The sequence below is a fragment of the Hemitrygon akajei genome, chromosome 2 (assembly GCF_048418815.1).
Source record: "Hemitrygon akajei chromosome 2, sHemAka1.3, whole genome shotgun sequence".
Taxonomy (NCBI): domain Eukaryota; kingdom Metazoa; phylum Chordata; class Chondrichthyes; order Myliobatiformes; family Dasyatidae; genus Hemitrygon; species Hemitrygon akajei.
This window is the reverse complement of record NC_133125.1, coordinates 94,930,736-94,952,459: the sequence shown is the minus strand read 5'-3', so window position 1 is coordinate 94,952,459 and position 21,724 is coordinate 94,930,736. Positions and strand designations below refer to the sequence as shown.

Below are 21,724 nucleotides of genomic sequence, written 5' to 3'. Positions count from 1 at the left end.
ACAAGAAGCTCAACAGAACCTCAGCTTCCTTGTTAAGGCTAAGACTCCCTTTGATTTCACCAATTTTTCTTAATACACCTTAGAAAATATCCTAAGCAAAAATAGAAACGCAGAATAGGCACAGCAGGTCAAGCAGAATCTATGGAAATGAATAGATAGTCATCGTTTTAGGCTGAGACCCTTCTTCAGGACTGAGAAGGAAGGGGAACATGGCAGAATAAAAAGGTGGAGGGAGGGAAAGAGGCTAGAGTGGTGGACGGGGGAAGAGAATTTGTCTACCTGAATGAGAGTTCGACATTCATACCATCAGGTTAGAGCTACATAGACAAAATATAAGGTGTTGCTCCCCCACACTGAGGGTGGCTTCATCTCAGCACAAGAGGAGGCCATGGACCAACATGTCGGAATGGGAATGGGAATAAAACTGCTTGGCCACCAGGAAATCCCACTTGTAGCAGATGGTGTGGAGGTGTTCAACGAAAATATCCTATCTAGATAGGCGCAACCGCCTTAGCACACGAGCACAAGAAACTTCAGAGAGCAGTAGACACAGCTCAACACATCACAGAAACCAGCCTCCCTCCATGGTCTACACTTCTCACTGGCTCAGCAAAGCAGTCAGCATAATCAGAGATCCCACCCATCTTGGACATTCTCTCTTCTCCCCCAACCCAGGCAAAAGATTTAAAAGCCTGAAATCACGTACCACTGGGCTCAAGGACCACTCCTATCCCACATTGTAAGACTATTGAGGAGATCCATGGCAGGATAAGGAGGACATTTGCTCTCACAGTCTACCTCACTGTGACCGTGCATCTTACGGTCTATATGCACTGCACTTCCTCTGCAGTGTATTACTTTATTCCACACCTGTAATTGCTTTGCCTTGTAATACCTCAATGCACCACTGTCATGAATTGTTCTGTATGGAGGATATGCAAAGGTTTTCAATGTATCTTAGTCATGTCAGGGATTCAGAACATGGGGCCCCTGGACCCCTTGGTTAATAATAGGAGTCCGTGGCATAAAAAATGTTGGGAACCCCTGGTATATGTGATGATAATAAGCAATAAACAAAATCTAAAAAAGGATACTCTCACTATTGTTATGTAGAGGAATTCCCCACTATGATATGTTTACCTGCAAAGGAGATTACTTTCTGTTACCATCAGAATTTTTGAATGTATGAAATGGCTTACAACTTATCCCATCACTCAAGTTTTAGTTCTAAAGAATTCAGAACTACTTATTAGACCTTGCATAAGTTAATGTTAGTTCCTGTATCTCAATCTCAGATAAGCTGTATACAAATGGGACAGTGATGGACAGTGAGGGTTTATTCTGAGAGCAGAGAGAATGAAGGAAACAGAGAGAGAAAAAGAGAAAATACTGGAAACTACTGAAAGGGATATTAGAACAAAGAAAGAATGAAAAATATAGTTTATTGTCCAAGCAATATTCTTTCAATCTGCCCTAACCAATACTCAAAGAAGTTAATCATTTTCATATTAATTTATCAATAAAAAGTTTTTATATTTATCCCATCATTCCTGACTAATGTTCAAAGCAGCTTGCTCTAAGAAAGGTCACCTCTCTTGCAAAATGATTGACCTTGGTCATCTCACTTCCGTATGACTTGATTTTACACTGTAGCATTTTGAAATTTATTACAAGGTTCAATATACTGAAGCTCATGACAATCTTGAAACTCACCATAGCCTCTGCAGACTAACATAGTTGCCCCTTTCCACACTACTTTGCTTACCTATAGTAATGGTATTTGAACTATACTAAGCAGTTATTCAAAAAAAGAGAAAGTAAATTAAAAATAGGTGCTGATTTTCTGAGAATTGATTTGATAGCTGATTGTTTTTAAGGTACAAAGGACATTGGAAGGTATTTGATCATATATAGATATTAACTGTACTTCATAGGCATTTGGATAAAGAATGAGCTGGCTTATATTCTCATCACAATCAGAATCAGGTACAATATCACCAGCGTATGGCATGAAATTTGTCTTTGTGGCAGCAGTACAATGCAATATATAATTCAAAAAATTGTGAGTTACAGTAAATACATAAAATAGTTAAATTAAATAAGTAGTGCAAAAAATAGAAATTAAAAAATATTCAGGTAGTGTTCATGGGTTCAATGCCCATTCAGAAATCTGATAGCAGAGGGGAAGAAGCTGTTGCTGAATTATTGAATGTGTGCCTTCAGGCTTCTGTATCTCCTCCCTGATAAGAAAAGGACATGGCCTGGGTAATGGGGGTCCTTAATGATGGATGCCATCATTTTGAAGTTTCGCTCCTTGAGCATGTCCTGGGTACTACGTAGACCAGTGCCCATGATGGAGCTGACTGAGTTCACAACTCTCTGCAGCTCATTTTGACCCTGTGCAGTAGCCAACCCCCTCCAGTGCCAGACAGTGATGCAGCCAGTTAGAATGCTCTCCATCGTACATCTGGAGACATTTCCAAATTAGGATTCATGAGGATGCTTTTAATCTCACCAACATGAAATTATGTAAGGGTAACTGAAGCAAACACTTTTGTAATGTTTCCCATTTATGTAGGTGACCTCCATGAAGCATACCATGAAACAGAAAAGAAATTATATGACTGCAAGTACTTACACTGTACCAGTTCTTCAAAGTATTGGTGTCTAATTGCATTATTTTTCAAAATGATGTGTAGTAAAAATGACTTCTCACCAGCAGGAGATGCAAGTTCACGCTCAGTCCATTCATCAATGCAGTTTCTTCTTTTTTAGCACCTATGAAATAAAAAGCTATTAGTGCACTATACTGAGTTAAACCAGCCCTTTGATTTTAGCTTTCATGTCATGTCGTACACTGCCTGTTTATATCTTGTATGTTTTGCTTGAATACATTTAACATTGCTTATACATTCAAGACATCAAATACTGAACACAACAGTTGGTTTTGCCGGCAAATATCAGCGGCTCATTGAGGTATCTGCTGAATATAAGGTAGCTTTTGAAATCCACCCACGTGTTTTAATTAAAAATGATGGCAGGCATTGAAACCTCCTTCAACTGATGCAGCACGTCTGTTTACAGTTGCTCAGGACAGAACTGCTGGAGTTGGTGCTGCCCCTATTGTTCACTCGGCAGAAGATACGCCATACTCTTTGACCCTGGAGTAATGCTATTTCGCTCGGCTGAATTCATGAGTAATCACGTATGGTTGAAAAACAATTAAGCTTGAACTATGATATGTGTGTCAGAGAAATATGGTCTCTCTGACTCTGTGTTTTACATTCTATACCTGGTGGATCTGCTCAGTAACTACTACAAAACACCACAAATTGCAACAAATATGCAGGCTTTGCCTTGGCCGGCAATTTTACACCCAATGGAGAGCACACAGGCTTTCCTAATAAGAGGAGCCATGCTCCACCTTTAAGATTCAAGCGTACACTCACCAAAAATCTAACAAAGTCTCATGGCTGTTGCAACATTGGTGAGACATTCTGCTGTCACAAGTACTCACGAAAATACAAAGACTTTATTAGAATGAGTACACAGAACATGTGATCACGCATATGTGCATCACGCATCCTGTGATCACACACTGATATATATGTAAACACAATGCATAGAACAGTGTGTATGTGATGCTTTTATAGCCTTTCTAAAACCTATCCTGCCGTGTAGTTTCCAACCTGCCTAAGCATACCCAGGCGTGCCTGGAGAAGACAGAAAACTTTTCAGCTTATGTTGTGGGCAATATTTTAATTGACCTGAATTATGAACTGAAATAACAAATATCGGTGACTTCAAAGGAAATGGTATGTAATAGGAAAATCTCAGGGTGATTTTCATGATCAGCAGCCCAAAGTCCATGAGATACAACCAAAATCTTCAGGGAGTAAAATCTTTGGTGTCCAGTATTTTTGACAATAGAATTTGCAAAAAACTATAAAGACTGAAAAACAACCAATGTAGAAGAAAAGGCAAATTTTGAAAATTAAAAAAAATACTGAGAACATGAGCTGTAAAGATTCCTTGAAAGTGAGTCTGTAGGTTGTACAATCAGTTCTGAGTTGTGACGAATAAAACTATCCACACTTCTTCAGCAGCCTAATGGTTGTAGTGTAATAAATGTTTTCGTATAGAAGTGGGGATCCTAAGGCTTCCGTACCCCCTGCCTGCTGGTAGTAACAAGAAAAAAGCATGGCCTGGATGGCGAGGTTCCTGATGATGGATATGTTCTCGTGGCAGTGCTCCATGTAAATGTGCTCAATGTTGGGGAGGGCATTGACTCATGGACTAGTTGCATCAATCACATTCTGTTGGCTTTCGAGTTCCTGGGATTTGGTGTTTCCACACCACACCATGATGGAACAAGTTAGGTAACTCTCCACTGTGCATCTATAAAAGATTTGTCATAATCACAAGAGATTCTGCAGATGCTGGACATCCGGAGTACTACACACAAAATGCTGGAGGAATTCAACAAGTCAGACAGCATCAGAAGGAAAAAAGAGCTGAAATCTCAGGGCAAGGTTTTTCATCAGGACTCATCAGAAATTTGTTTAAGATTTTTTGTTGATTTTCTGATTCTACACAAACTTCTATGACGGTAAATATGCTATTGTGCCTTCTTTGTAATGGCACTTACATGCTGGCAACAGGACAGAGCGCAGGAGGTGGCTTTTTGGTGAATTATGTGAATGCTAACCTCTTGAAGAAGTTGACCAATTGCTCACAGCAACACACACAAAATGCTGGTAGAACACAGCAGGCCAGGCAGCATCTATAGGGAGAAGTGCTGTCGACGTTTCGGCCCGAGACCCTTCATCAGGACTAACCGAGAGGAAAGATAGTAAAAGATTTGAAAGTAGTGGGGGGGAGGGTGAAATACGAAATGATAGGAGAAGACCGGAGGGGGTGGGATGAAGCTAAAGTGCTGGAAAGGTGATTGGCGAAAGTGATACACAGCTGGAGAAGAGAAAGGATCATGGGACGGGAGGCCTCAGGAGAAAGAAAGGAGGGGGGGGGGGGGGAGCACCAGAGAGAGATGGAGAACAGGCAAACAACTAAATATGTCAGGGATGGGGTAAGAAGGGGAGGAGGGGCATTAACAGAAGTTAGAGAAGTCAATGTTCATGCCATCAGCTTGGAGGCTACTCAGTCGGTATATAAGGTGTTGTTCCTCTAACCTGAGTTTGGATTCATTTTGACAGTAGAGGAGGCCATGGATAGACATAGCAGAATGGGAATGGGACATGGAATTAAAATGTGTGGCCACTGGGAGATCCTGCTTTCTCTGGCGGACCGAGCATAGGTGTTCAGCGAAACGGTCTCCCAGTCTGCGTCGGGTCTCACCAATATATAAAAGGCCACACTGGGAGCACCGGACGCAGTATACCACACCAGCCGACTGACAGGTGAAGTGTCACCTCACCTGGAAGGACTGTCTGGGGCCCTGAATGGTGGTAAGGGAGGAAGTGTAAGGGCAGGTGTAGCACTTGTTCTGTTTACAAGGATAAGTGCCAGGAGGGAGATCGGTGGGAAGGGATGGGGGTGGTGGGGGTGGGGGGGGGGGGGGAAGAGAGAACAAGTGGACAAGGGAGTTGCATAGAGAGCAATCTCTGCAAAAAGCAGAAAGGGGGGGAGGGAAAGATGTGCTTGGTAGTGGGATCCTGTTGGAGGTGGCGGAAGTTACGGAGAATTATACGTTGGACCTGGAGGCTGGTGGGGTGGTAGGTGAGGACAAGGGGGACCCTATCCCGAGTAGGGTGGCGGGTGGATGGGGTGAGGGCAGATGTGCGGGAAATGGGAGAGATGCGTTTGAGAGCAGAGTTGATGGTGGACGAAGGGAAGCCCCTTTGTTTAAAAAAGGAAGGCATCTCCTTCGTCCTGGAATGAAAAGCCTCATCCTGAGAGCAGATGTGGCAGAGACGAAGGAATTGTGAGAAGGGGAGAGCCTTTTTGCAAGAGACAGGGTGGGAAGAGGAATAGTCCAGGTGGTTGTGAGAGTCTATAGGCTAATAGTAGATATCAGTAGATAGGCAGTCTCCAGAGATGGAGACAGAAAGATCAAGAAAGGGGAGGGAGGTGTCGGAAATGGACCAGGTAAATTTGAGGGCAGGGTGAAAGTTGGAGGCAAAGTTAATGAAGTCGACGAGCTCAGTATGCGTGCAAGAGGCAGCGCCAATGCAGTCGTCGATGTAGCGAAGGAAAAGAGGGGGATGGATACCGGTATAGACTTGGAACATGGACTGTTCCACAAAGCCAACAAAAAGGCAGGCATAACTGGGACCCATGCGGGTGCCCATGGCTACACCCTTATTCCAGGACGAAGGAGATGTCTTCCTTTTTTTAAAGGAAGACATTCTCCATCTCCCTCTGGTGCTCCCCCCCCCCCCCCCAACTCCTTTCTTTCTCCTGAGGCCTCCCGTCCCATGATCCTTTCCCTTCTCCAGTTGTGTATCACTTTCGCCAATCACCTTTCCAGCTGTTAGCTTTATCCCACCCCCTCCGGTCTTGTCCTATCATTTCGCATTTCCCCCTCCCCCCACTACTTTCAAATCTCTTACTATCTTTCCTTTCGGTTAGTCCTGACGAAGGGTCTCGGCCCGAAACGTCGACAGCGCTTCTCCCTATAGATGCTGCCTGGCCTGCTGTGTTCCACCAGCATTTTGTGTGTGTTGTTGTTTGAATTTCCAGTATCTGCAGATTTCCTCCTGTTTGACCAATTGCTCTGTTCTTTTCCTGTACCTTTCCAAATAATCTCTTTTCATTTAAGTGACCAATTCTATTTCAGAATTGATCTTTGTCTCTGTAACTTTTCAGGCAGTACAGTTATAACTGAGTCACTACATATACAGTACAGTCGGCCCTCCTTATCCGCTGATTCCACCAACCGTGGATCGGGAAAACCCGGAAGTTCTCTCTCCAGCACTCGTTGTTTGAGCATGTACAGACTATTTTTTCTTGTCATTATTCCCTAAACAATACAGAATAACAACTATTTACACAACATTTACATTGTATTAGGTATTATAAGTAATCTAGAAATGCATTAAAAGTACAGGCAGTCCCTGTGTTATGAAGAGTTCCGTTCCTGAGTTTGTCTTTAAGTCGGATTTGAAGTCGGAACAGGTACATCTGGTATTATTTAGCATCAGTCAGTTAAACGTTTTTCTTATTATATAGTACATACTTTACCTTTCTATGCATATAAAACACTTAAGAAACATACGTACTTCAATAACTTAACCACTGCGTTGCTTAGTAATAATTGTAGCTTTCATCAGGGCAGGGCCTTTCATATGCTCCATTCATTTCCAATCATTGACCAACTGTAGCCTAACGCTTTTCCAATGACCAATGGCGTTTCACCTCTTTCCGATCGCTTTATTACTTCCAACTTATTTTCGTGAACAGAAACACTGCGGATTCAGAGCTGCAACGCCAGGTCCTAACATCCACCGCACGGAGACATGTTAAATAAAGTCCGGGGTTCCGCTGGGTCCTAAAGACCACCACACTGATACCTGTTAAATAAGGGACTTGAGCATCCGTGAAATTTGGTATCCGTGGGGGGTCCTGGAACCAATCCCCCGCAGATAAGGAGAGCCGATTGTACTGTGCAAAAGTCTTAGGCACCCTAGATTTTTTATATGGTTTCAGGTGGTATGGCCTCCACAGAGACCTGATCTCACTATCACTGAGGCTGTCAGGGCTTACCTGGAGAGACAGAAACAAGTGAGACAGGACAGCCAAAGTCTGCAAGACTGTGGCAAGTTCTCCAAGATGCTTCAAACAACCTACCAGCCGATTTTATTAAAAACTGCACAACAGGGTACCTAAGAGAAATGAGCAGTTTTAATGGCAATCACAACAAATTTTGATTTGATTTAGTTTTTTAATAGCTTGTTGCTCTTTCTATTTTTTTTCATATTTAGAAACTTCTTTTCATTATTTTCAAAAAATCTTCGCTTTGCAGAATATTTTTTACATGTGCCTAAGACTTTCACACAGTATAGTAAACGGAAGTTTTCCTGTATTTGTTCCTAATAAAGCATTTTTTAAAATAATTGTCTTCTTAAACTTGTGTCCTCCAGGTATTAATCAATCAGGTTTCTTTCCATCAAATCAATCAAAATATCTCATGTTTTGGGTCATCAATTTTTTTCTCTCTAGTCCTGCTGAAGGGTCTCAGCCCAAAACGTTAACTGTACTCTTTCCATTGATACTGCCTGCCTGCTGAGTTCCTTCAGAATTTTGTCCGTTTTGCCTAGATTTCCAGCATCTGCAGATTTTCGCTTGTTCATATTTTGTGTCCTTCTATTAAATCTCCATTTATGACACTGGGAAAAAAAATAAGGCCATTTTAAGAATATCAATAGAATCATTAACATAAATAAAACCATTAAGCCTTGGGATATGTGAAAACAATTTTACTTGGTACTAAAATGGGACTTTTTGGAGCATTAAACACACTATTTGCAATCTTACTGTCACTAACATTTCTTATAAATAAAGCTGAAAGTGGAGAAGCAGTGTAATGAAAATTTGGTCATTCAACTGCGATAATACATCCTTCAACTCAAAATTTCAATATTCTACATAAATAATAACAGCTTGCAAGACTTAGTTACTGTTAGCCTTTTATGTAGCAGAGAATGAACATTGGATTGACCAGTTCAGACACAGGACAAAACTTAAACTAAATAAAATCTTGAAAATTATTTCCCCTTCGTTTTAAAATCCGTCCTTTCAAAATTGACCTATTCAGAATTTCCAGAAGATATGGATTGTATTCAGCAATGCACTCTTACATCAAACTCCACATTTGTGTTTGTCCTGCAGAACAGCATAGCTGTTTTCATCTCTCCTGTGTAGCAGATCTGCTTTTAAGCCACATAATATATTGTAAGAAGACTAGCAGCTTGCTTGTTGGCAGCCCAAGTTAATTCCCTGTGGTCACATTGAGGGGGCTAAGAAGATTCTGAACAAAAAAAAAATCACAACAGACAGTCCTTGTATAGAGAACAGTGATGAAAAACCTTGGCTAAGGCATCATGAAAAGCTAAGCCTTTCTTATATAGTCTGTTTTACCTACACAGATACACCGAAGGAGAATTGTCAGTGTCAGAGTACTGATGCCAGCAGGTTCATTCTTCTATACGTGTGAATGCAAATACACAATGTAAAATCAAATGAACTGATTTTACAACAATACCTACCACTTGTTTTTATATAAAGACTTTCACATAATAATACTAAAATTATTACAAGTAAGAAAGGATTGTTGGAAATGAACAGGAAGCTTAACCTTGACTAAAGAAGTAGATTTACCAGAATAAAAATGATTGAAGTTAAGTGATGGTGATATACTGATTATTCAAAGTATTTGAAACCATGGTGGATTATTCTGATGAGGAAGGGTGAGGATAAAATTCCAAATGTGGGGATGAAGGTATCTGAACACAAGGAGGAACTGGAAGAATGATGAAAACTGGTGATGCACAGGAAACCAGTATCAGAGAAGAGCAGAATCTGCAAAAGAATGTGAAGCTTTATAAAGTCATGTTAGTAGAGAGTCAATACAAGGATGTGGTTTCATATTTCATTATTACATAGAGGGAAGGAAATTCATTCTATTAAGCCTCTGCCTTCTCATAGAGCAATCTAATGTTACTACATTTCTTTGTAATACCCTCGCTCTATGCTCTCATCAGCTCCCTTATGTTTGTATTATTTACCTGGACATGAGGAACAATTAACAATGGCCAATTAATCCTGAACCTGCATAGCTGGAGAATGTGGGATCCTGCAGAAGAATGTGCAAATACATAACACACAGGATTGAAAACAAGTCCTGGAGCTGTGAGGAGCAGCTCTCACAGCTATGCCTTGGACTTCAGCTAAAACACATTTGGAGTATTGTATTCAGCTCTAATGGCATCATTAAAGAAAGGATGAAAGAGGCAGAAGAGGCTCACCAAGACACGGTCCGAATTGGAGTATATTAACCATAAGGAAAGGTTTTCTCAAAGGCTTAGAAGCACCAAATGGAAGCATTTAAAATTATCAGAAGCATAGCTAGTGTAGGTAGTCAGAGGGTGAAAGTGTCAAGTATTAGAAGGCACAGCTTTAAAGTGGAAGGGTAAAGGCATTATTATTACACAGAGTAGTAGGTGTCTGGAGAGTCCTGCCAGGGAAGGAGTAGCAGTAGGTAGAATACAAAGGTTTAAGAGGCATCTGGGCAAAAGCAGCAACAGGCAGGGAATGTGGAACACATACAGGAAAGTGGGATAAGTTTAATTGGCTTCATGGTTGAAATGACATGGTAGCCTTAAAGGTCTGTTTATGCATTGTTATATTAGGCACTCTACTTGCAATGTGCAGAAAATGATAACTTTGTAATCTGGATGCCAATACAAATCATGGATGATAGTAAATTAAACGTGTTGCAAGTTAAAATAAGGGAAAGTACAGGTTTGAATAAGTTTAGCTTCATTTAATGCATAAAATGGTTGGGAGCTGGTAGTGCATGAAAATTGAAGAGGGGGTCATTTGTCACCCAGAGGAGGCCAAAAATAGAGGATTCCACTGATTTTGAAAGGAAGTTAAGATTTTGGGTGATTATGGAGGTAGGAAAATACAGGGATTTAATCCACAAATATTTGTTCAATTGAATGAAAGTTTGTCAATTGTACAAAGCTAGATGGCAGTATGGGCTATGACATACTTTGTGAATGGACAAAGACATGGCAGATGGAATATAACGTTAAAATATGTGAAGTCACATATTCTGTTTGAAAAAGTAAAGAAGCTAAAGTGTTTATAAAATTATGTGAAATTGAAATGAACTAGTGCACAAAATTAGTGCAATAGCAAAGAAAGCCCAGCAGCGTCTCTACTTTCTGCCAAAGCTGAGGAAAGTCCATCTCCCACCCCCCATCCTCATCACATTCTACAGGGGTTGTATTGAGAGCATCCTGAGCAGCTGCATCACTGCCTGGCTCGGAAATTGCACCATCTCGGATCGCAAGACCCTGCAGCGGATAGTGAGGTCAGCTGAGAAGATCATCGGGGTCTCTCTTCCTGCCATCACGGACATTTACACTATACGCTGCATCCGCAAAGGAAACAGCATTATGAAGGACCCCATGCACCCCTCATACAATCTCTTCTCCCTCCTGCCATCTGGGAAAAGGCTCCGAAGCATTCCAGACTATGTAACAGTTTCTTCCCCCAAGTTGTCAGACTCAATTCCCGAAGCCTGGACTGACACCTTGCCCTATTGACCTGTTTATTATTTATTGTAATGCCTGCACTGTTTTGTGCACTTTATGCAGTCCTGTGTAGGTCTGTAATCTAGTGTAGCTTTCTCTGTGTTGTTTTTTAACATAGTTCAGTCTAGTTTTTGTACTGTGTCATGTAACACCATGGTCCTGAAAAACATTGTCTCATTTTTACTATGTACTGTACCAGCAGTTATGGTTGAAATGACAATAAAAGTGACTTGACTTGAAATAGACCTGGATGGCATTGTACACAAATCAGTGAAAATTAGGATGCAGCAAGAAATCATAAAGGCAAATGTTATATTCATCTTCATTACAAGATGAGTTGAATAAATAGTAAATGTTGTTATGTGAATGAAGTCACCGCTGAAAAGTACTGCTAGATATAAAGTAGCCCCTTTATTCGACGAGATACAGCAGGCATCGTAAGGAGACGCTTTCAGTGGAAAGGTCTTCCAATGCCACATTTTATATGCTAAAGATCAAAGAAAATTCAGGACAATTCAAATAATTTTTACAATATATTTACAAATATAAACAATATTTACAATCTTCCCACCATCACTCGCAAAAACAAGTCCATGCAATGGAATGTTGAATGGACTCATGCTATGCAGACCATTAGCAAAATGCCTGTTCCCTGGTCTGGGAACTATCGTTCAGAGCTGCATTCAAATTCAGATGTGAAGACTGGTGACCAAAGTTATCAGCTAAATGTGCTAAAGACAAAATTTATTCTAACAGTCCCTCCTCTTGGCCCTCCTGGACAAAAATATATTTGGTCCAGGAAAGGCCAAATATTAAGGAGGATCTATTCAAATAGGGCAGCAGAAATGCCCTACCTCTGAATATCCCTCCCAAATATTTTATGTGCATCTACATCTACCCTATCATCCCTTATCGCTATCTACAAAATGCTAAACAGAGAGCACAGACCCTTCAAAGGGTCTCAGTCCGAAACATTGACTGTACTCTTTTCCATATATGCTTCCTGGCCTGCTGAGTTTCTCCAGCATTTTGTGTGTGTTGTTTGGATTTGCAGCATCTGCAGGTTTTCTCTTGGTTGTGAAGCAGGGAGATTGTTCTAGAGATTGAACAACAGTCTTTACAAATGCAGCTTCGCTCATATGCCTGTTGGCTCTTTCCCTGCTGGCTGAATGCAGCTTAATCACATTCCTTCTCTTCACCCCTTCATTCTCCGGTAGCTAAAACTCTCACTTTCCAGGAGCACCAGCAAGGTAAGTGCATCAGGCTCACAGACCATCTGATCGATGTTCAGGAAGGGGTTGGGGTGGTCACCAATTGAATGACTGCAAGGACCTCTCTCCCTTCTTAACGGTCTGATCGATCGCAGGCCCCAAATGCGGAAAGGGGGCAGCACACTTGTATTCACTCCCTGTTCAGGTCGGAGGTGACCGCCTTCAGATGCTGTGCACCATCTTTCTAAGTCTGCCACATCATGAAGTTGTGGAACCCGTTGTCTCTGCTTTAACTTAAATCCCTCCCCACCTATTTTTTTTCCCTCTTTTATATTCTATGCAGTTCAACTAATCATCTACCTTCAGCAACCAGCCATCATCACAGAGTACTGACTGTCACTATCACACCTTAGTATGTTATTCACGGGTTTCTGTCATGCTCTCAGAGTCTTCTGCCTTCATGTTTTTACTGTTTTTCCATCAACTGTGGTCAGATCTGGCTTGGTCAGCTGCTGTTAAACTCTTAGGTTCTCTATAATCACACAATTACTGGGTACACTTGATCCGCCGCTCTGTCTGTGGGAGCAACAAGAAGGTGAGTTGTGCAGTTTAACCGAGGTCCAGTGTTTCCACTGGCTGCCTCGCCGAATCTCACACAGACTCAAGTCTCATTTGTTGAAAGTACCACCTGTGGTCCTGTCCATCTGGGAGCAAACCCTGGCCTTTCCAGGCAGCACCCTCACCATGACTTGGTCACCTGACTGTCAGAATCAGAATCAGGTTTATTATCACCGGCATGTGACGTGAAATTTGTTAACTTAGCAACAGCAGTTCAATGCAATGCATAATCTAGCAGAGAGAGAGAAAAAAAATTTAAATAATAAATGAACAAGTAAATCAATTACGTATATTGAATAGATTAAAAAGTGTGCAAAAACAGAAATACTGTATATTTTTTTAAAAAGTGAAGTAGTGTCCAAAGATTCAACGTCAGGAATCGGATGGCAGAGGGGAAGAAGCTGTTCCTGAATCGCTGAGTGTGTGCCTTCAGGCTTCTGTACCTCCTACCTGATGGTAACAGTGAGAAAAGGGCTTGCTCTGGGTGCAGGAGGTCCTTAATAATGGACACTGTCTTTCTGAAACTATGTGAGGACTATCTCCCTCCAGCTCTCTCTCATCAGCGTTGTGCTGCTTTTGAATTGTTCCATCCTTCAACAACTTAAGTTGGTTACAAAGGTCTTTCACATACTGTGTCATTCTATCCCTGTAAGCCCCAGACTCACCACAACACATAATTACCCTATAAGGGAGTATCGTTGCTTGCCCCATTAATAATTCGTAAGGGCTGAGATCCAGCGTGTGGTCTGGGGCTGCTCACAATCTCTTCGGGATTCATGGTAATACATCAACCCATGTTCTTCTCGTTTCAGCTACAGCTTTATCTAAGGCACGGTTGCTCAGTTCATCCTTTCTGCCATTCCGGATCTCTGAGGGTGGTAGGGTATGTGGAACTGTTGTCAAATCCCTAACAACTGGCACAGTTCCTTCATCACTTTCCCTGTGAAATGTGCTTCCTGATCAGAGTCCACCTGAACTGGGCTTCCCCACCCCGGGAGGATTTCCTGAACTGAAATCCGTGCAGCGATGCTGTTGTTGCAGTCTCTCATTGGGAAAGCCTCTACCCACTGAGTGAAGTGATCCATAATTACTAGACAGTAGCTTTTCCCCTTGTGTTTTGGCAGGGGCCTGTGAAGTCCATCAGGATATTTTCCCAGGGTCCACTCAACCCTGATTGATTTGCCAGCAGTAGGTCTATGCCCTTACCAGGGTTATGCTGGGCACCAATGATACAACAGCAGCAGAATTTCTCAACATCCCCTCCCGTTATCAGTCCTGTCAGAGGGTCATGATCATGTTCTACCTTCCCTGATGCATCACCCCATGATATAAGTTCAGTCGTGTCTGTCTAATACATGGGGGGGGGGGGGGGGGGGAACACCACGACTCCTTCCTCCCCGTGTGTCCAGCACCCCTCTGGTCCCTCCTTTGCTCCCTTTCTCCTTCTCTTCTGCCTCCACCTGTTCATATAATTTAACTAAACTAGCTTCCGACACTTCTTCCTGCACACTTGCAATTTCAATCGCCTCTTGTTCCTTTGCGGCCATCTTCGCACTGATGCCTGCTCACTCATTTCCTTTCTGATCCTTACTCTCCCCTTTCCAATGAGCTTTCACTTTAACTACTGCCACCTCTGCTTCCAGCAGTTGTTGTTTTAGGTGCCCATGCTGAATACCTGCACCTGTTCAGGTTGCAAATCCTCTCCGTGCCCATGCCACCAGATAGTCATGCACCACCCTGAAGTCATACCTGATAACTGTATGACTCATCTGCCTTTACTGTGGTACCGTGCTGCTATCAGGGCCACCAGTTTCACCACCTGAGCTGAGCAACCCCCCTTGGCAGTCCTCCTGAAGCTAATTCTTCACCTGTTTCCTTCACCACGGACCACACAGTCTGCAGCATCTTGTCTATGTACCTCTGAGACTTGTCTCATAAAAAATTTCCTCTACTTCTCCTTCCGTGTGACTCCCCATCTGTTAGGATGGTACTCGCAGGATTCATTCCAGTGTCCCTAACTATCGTTAATGACTTGTTTTGGGGGATGAGAACTGCCTCCCAAGCTGCCCTTCCACAGCTGGTGACTGCTTTCACTTTCTTTCAAAGATAACCAGGGTCTCAGAATGGCTGGCATTTACAGGACTCCCTGTGAATGCACAGGATGTTAGAAACCCAAATCCAGGAGGACTGGAAGTGTGTCCATCTGGGCTATCCGGAGAAATCAACAGTAGTAGAACACTGCATTTACAATGGCCACAGGGTTGATTTCAATGGCACAAAACTATTGGCTCTTGGGACCACCTGGTGAAGGAAGCCATTGAAGAAGTAAAGAATTTTAACAAAGACGAAGGTCTGGGTCTGTAAGAACTGGAATTCAATTGTAAACAAGGTGGGGAAGCAGAAACCTGACTGGATGAGGACTAACCAATCAGGAGGCATGGATGATCAGGGTAGAAATATCACTGGACTAGACATGCCCAGGCATCATCCTTGATGAAAGTGGCAGCGTTTGTCCTTGAAACATCGGTTAAAATTAATACCTGTACATGGCTGGAAGACCGAGAAGAGTTCATTAGGAAAGAAATATCTTAATCCAAAGTATGATGAGTTTGCTACCAGAATGCTCTGCAGGCTTGCTCACAATGTTTATACAAGGCAGATTTTTAGGTATCGGGGAAATCAAGGGGTATGAGGCTGCACACAAAAGTACGGCTAATGTAAATGATCTCAACTATCTTCTATGGTGCAGCAAGACAATGGACTGAATGGTCTACTGAATGGTTTTTCTGTTTCATATGGTCCTGCTCATGCAGTCAATATCCTTGCACCCACTTGGTGCCAGCAACTGCAGACTTCTTCTCAGCTGAGTCTAGGAACGAGAAACTTGTCATCAAAGTTTGAGGCAATGGCAGAATTGCTGACAGCTCTTGTGACAGTTGCAGTAGGCGATCCAAGTGTCCAAGAAAAATGGAGACTGAAGCATAATCCTGAATCAGAATCAAGTTTAATATCACCAGCATGTGTTGCAGTATAATGCAATACATAATAATAGGAAAGAAATGTAAATTACAGTAAATATATATATTCCATGGTTAATTAAATTTAAAGAAAAAGTGAGGTAGTATTCATGGATTCAATGTCCATTCATAAATTAGATTCATAAAGTGTTCCAAAATCATTAAGTATGTGCCTTCAGGCTCCTGTACCTCCTTCCTGATGGGTACAATAAGGCATGTCCTGGGTGATTCTGAATTCAAGATGTCAGCTGATGAATTTAAATTGAAGTAATTCAATAAACCTGGATTCAAAATCATTCTTTAACTATCACTATGAAATGTCTAGATTGTCAATTAAAAGAACAGACTGACTACTGATATAAGGAAATATTTTCTGGTATCTTTACCTATTTGGACCCCTCCATAACTCAAGATCCAAGAACAATGGTTGGCTTTTAACTGCCTCCAAGTCCTAAGGCAAGCATAAATCGTATAAAGAGAGAATACAGATTGGCAATGCCACTTAATGAAAATTATATGATGAAAAACTAAAAACAGTCAGCAAAACAGGACATCTGAATACTGAAATTATGAGCACATGGGCAGGTTAAGAAGATTAACAGTGTAAAAGTGAGTGAAAATCAAAGGGATACTAGTCAAAGAAGATGGCACTGCAGCATCCAATAAAATACATGATAACACTCAATGACAAATGAAAGAGACAGATGGAATGGAACATCATGACCTGAAGGGAATATTCAGAAAACGATAATCTGAAATAACTCATGCTCAAAGGATAAAATCAAAGGCAGCAATTGGCATGGGAAGCCAAATGAACAAAATGATTCTCAGAGCTGTCAAACTGAACAATCACTCACTGTCCTTCCACCAGCAATGAAATACTGAAGAGCGAGATAATAATCTCCATTTGTAAAGTATGAAATCATAAGACCACAAGATAAGAACATTTGGCTCACTTCCCCTCAACCATTTACAGGCATGCCTATTACAGCACCCAGCTGTCTTTAAAATTACCCTAGGTATTCACCTCCAAAATTGTGTTTCTTATTTCACTTTCTATATCATTTAACATCCTGAATACTTTAACACCTAATCTTCCTCATTCCTCTTTTCAAGGTTGAAGCGAGGAATTTTCTTCAGGTTTTCATTACCATTCACTGGTCTATTCCCAGGAGCCGAGTTGGCACCTTTTCAATCGTTCTGCCTTCTAGTCTGAATGCTTCTGCAATGATTCAATCAGCAAATCTGCACACTTTTATTCAAGGTGGTTGGCTGACCTGAAAACCGACCGTCCTAGTAACCTCCTACTCATATTCCAGAGATTCCAATTTGACAGACACACTACTGTGCCTCAAAATGTGACACAACACACTTACTGTCACATAGAGATCTCTTTCAACTTCACACTTGGGCAAGACAACACCATTAATGCAAAACATATTTCACGCATTCTTATGGTGAATATGAGATTGCTTATAAATAACACTGGTGAATTTTTGTTTGCTAGCTGTTAGGCAATTATTGATTACACCTGGTTCATTGCAGATATTTGAATTCATTTTTGTGGAGCTCAGGTCCACAGCACAGCATCTTTCCACTTCCTGATTTATTTCACTTATGATACAGACTCAGAAATATAACCATATTTATTTTAAAAGATACAGCACAGTAACAATCCCTAGCTGTCCAATGAGCCTGTGCTGCCCAATTACACCTGTGTGACTAACTAACCTACTAATCTTTTTCGAATGTTGAAGGAAACTGAATCATTTGTGGTGGGAACTGAACCTTCATATGTCATTGTAATAGCGTTATCGCCAACAGCTAAGTTAGTGTGCTACCCTAATTATTACGTAGAAATTTCAAAATATTGCAGGTTCTAGTTCATTCCTATCCCATTTCCAAACAACGATGGACCCTCAACATCCAGGTCATGCCTTGTTCGCATTGTTACCATCAGGAACGAGGCAGAGAAGCCTGAAGCCACACACTCAGTGATCCAGGAATAACCTCCTTCCCTCTACAATCCGATTTCTGAATGGACATTGAACCCATGAACACTACCTCACTACTTTTTAATTTCCATTTCTTACTTAATAAAACAAGTTAATATATATTTACTGTAATTCATGTTTTTTCTATTACTATGTATTGCAATATACTGCTGCCTCACCGTCAAATTTCACAACATATGCTGGTGATAATTAAACTTGATTCTGATTCTGAAGTTATTTGTATAACTAGTTCTGATGCTATTTGTCTTCAGTTAACTTCTGAGCCATATTCAGATTTCAATGAACTCATATTGCTCTAACAGGTTGCCCGTTAGCCTTTGAAATAGTGCCCAAAATTTGAAATGATACAAGGATTCAAAATGATGCAAGTCAGGCGTGGAATCTGACACAAATGCAAAGCTGATCCCCCCACTGAGCAACTGGGAAACCATTGCAAACAACTACCGTAGATGTCGGATTATAAGCCGCTACTTTTTTCCCATGCTTTGAACAGCATTGAACACAGTGGCTTATAATAAGGTGCGGCTAATAGAAGGTTTTTTCCCATGCCGCCAAAACATTTTGCCTCGTAACAGTAGACCAATAAAATTGATGAGTAGTTCACAGAGGTCCAATGAAATTGTACGATAAATCAAGCGCACTTCACAAATTATTGTAAATCAGCCATTTGTACTCACCCTCATCAACATGGAAAACACTCGAAGAAAAGCATATGATGCAGCTTTTAAGTTAAAGGCAATCAATCTGGCGTTGAAGAAGGAAATCGAGCTGCTGCGCGTAATCTTGGCATACATGAATCGATGGTGAGACGGTGGAGACGCCAGCGCGAAGAACTGAATCAATGCAAAAAGACGACAAAAGCTTTCAGAGGTAATCACAGCAGATGGCCCGAACTTGAAAACTTTCTTGAAGACTGGGTTAACACACAGAGAGCAGGCGGCCGCGGTGTTTCCACCGTGCAGATCAGACTGAAGGCTAAAGCAATCGCCACCAAAATGAAAATCGAAGATTTTAGAGGTGGGCCATCGTGGTGTTTTAGATTTATGAGACGAAAAGGCCTGTCCATCAGGGTACGCACGACTCTCTGTCAGCAGCTCCCTCCCGACCATGAGGAAAAACTTGCTAACTTCCGCACATTCACTCAAACAAAGATAGCGGAGAATTCCATCGGGCCAGATGAAATCATAAATATGGATGAAGTACCTTTGACGTTTGACCTGCCTCTCACTCGGACTGTTAATAAAAAAGGTGACTCGTCCATCATACTGAAAACAAGTGGCCATGAGAGAACGCATTTTACTTGTGTTCTGAGCTACACAGCATCCGGACTAAAGCTTCCACCGATGGTGATTTTTAAGCGGCTGACAATGCCAAAGGAAAAATTCCCAAAAGAAATCATGGTGAAAGTCAATAAGAAAGGTTGGATGATGGAGAGTCTAATGAAGGATTGGCTCAGAGAGTGCTACGCCAAGCGACCGGGGGGATTTTTTCACATAAAAAAAGCGTTGCTCGTTATGGACAGCATGAGGGCTCATATAACAGATTCAGTGAAAGCTGCCATCAAGAGTACAAACTCAATTCCAGCTGTGATTCCTGGGGGCACCACGAAGTATTTGCAGCCACTGGACATCAGCGTGAACCGGGCATTTAAAGTGGCACTACGCATTGAGTGGGAGACTTGGATGACGAGCGGCGAGAAATCCTTTACCAAAACAGGCCACATGCGAAGAGCATCTTTAACTCAAGTCTGCCAGTGGATCCTAAATGCTTGGAGCCATGTCACAACATCCACCATCACCAACGGGTTTCGAAAGGCTGGACTGCTGCGTGATGAAGAGGATCGCGTGCGCTCAAGTGAGAGCGACAACGAAGAGATTGAAGTGAGTGATGAGATCCTGAGGTTGTTCAATTCGGACACTGAAGAAGAGGACTTTGATGGTTTTAGTGCGCAGGAGGAAGATGAAGAAGGCGATCAATAACTTTTCCTGGTAGGCTGCAGAATATATATATTTTTTAACCAGTCGTTAGGAGATGTTGGAATGTTGTTCATGCACTGTTCAGTAAAAAAGTATACCCAACGTAATTTGTGTGTTACCGATAGGTATGTATTTTAAAAGTAGCCGTGTTACAGGCACGGTTCGAAAAAAAGCATTTGCAATATGTATTTGTTTATGTTACCATACGGATTTAATTAAAAGTTTAAAAAATCCTCACGTGTGTTAGGATTTAATTTGGGACTGCCGCTTCAGGTCAGGAATGGCTCACGTGATATTAGACAGCAGTACAAGGGAGGGAGGGAGCGAAACTGAGGATTCCGCTGCACCGAAACTGCTAGCGATTCAGTAAACAAAAAAACAGTAAAACTCGTGTGTGAATGGTATCGGGCCAATAAGGACACAAGTGTCCGATGTTACCAAATACCGGTAGGTATAACAAAGTTTAGCCTTACCAAATATGTGTAGCGAGGGTTTGGTTTGGGGGAAAAAGGAGTATAAATAAGAGCAGAATGTAAGGGGAAGGCAAAACGCGTTCTGCAATAAAGCCACGCTGCACTGTAATCCGGTGTTGGTTGTCTCTCTTCCAAAACGAACACAGGGCAGAATTTGAAGCCCAACACGTGTAATATCTTTCTGTGTAAATATCTCATATTACAAGCGGCCGAAAATCCGGTGCGCCGAAAATCTGGTCCGCCGGAAATCCAGTGCGCCGAAAATCCGGTCCGCCGGAAATTCGGTGCGGCCTAAAATCCGGTGCGGCCTGTACAATTAAAAAATTGATTTTATTTCTAAAATTAGAGCCAGCGGCTTTTAATCAGGTGCGCTCTGTAGTCCGGAATCTACGGTAGTTTGAAGTGCCAAAAGTATTGGTGAGAGGATAGCTTCACTGCAGTTCTTTGCTAGCAGCTTCAGCATCTGTTTTTCCACATCCATTAACATCATCTGCTTTTAAACTTTTTCCATGACATTTCCATTCTTTTCTGATTTGGACTCAAGGTAGATTTAAAAAAGCACAAAACCAACTTTTAAGGACAATATGTGGAAGCTATTTTGAAACCTTTTTCCCAAATTTCTCTTTTAAGATGATCCCAAAATGGGAATGATTTATAGTTTAACGGCAGACCTCTTTTTTAAATAGTCATTTTCTTTCAATGACTTTGAATAACAAATCAAAAGTCATTTGAAACATATATTGTTCTGGCTTTGAACGCCAGCCTCATGGTTGGAAAATAAAATCACATTCTGAGTTTGAAATTGTGAAACACATTTGCCTAAAAATTTGTTCAATAGTAATATTGTGCATTGTATCATAGTGTCAACAAAATGTATTTCAATAGAATAAATTCCAGAAAGAGCATTCTTCAATAAAGTCACATTAAATTACCAACTGGAGATAATTTTCTAGGTATGCTTATTAGTAAGATTTGCATTAAACTACCAATCTGAGATAATTTTATAAGTATGCATGTTATTAAGATTTGCATTAAACTACCAATCTAAGATAAATTTCTAAATAAGAATGTTATCAAAATTTGTATTACTGTGTGCCACCACATAATTTACACTAGTTAATGGGGGGAGGCGGGG

At 41.5% G+C, this 21,724-nt stretch overlaps 1 protein-coding gene across 4 annotated transcripts in view; it reads right to left on the bottom strand.

Moving 5' to 3' along the window:
- Window positions 1-21,724, bottom strand: part of kynu (kynureninase) — a 257,201-nt gene that overhangs the window by 138,369 nt on the left and 97,108 nt on the right. For all 4 annotated transcript variants that reach the window (XM_073025850.1, XM_073025843.1, XM_073025858.1 and 1 more), the window contains exon 5: window positions 2,717-2,778. In XM_073025850.1, coding sequence (XP_072881951.1) covers window positions 2,717-2,778 — 62 coding nt within the window. The remainder of the gene's footprint in view (window positions 1-2,716; window positions 2,779-21,724) is intronic.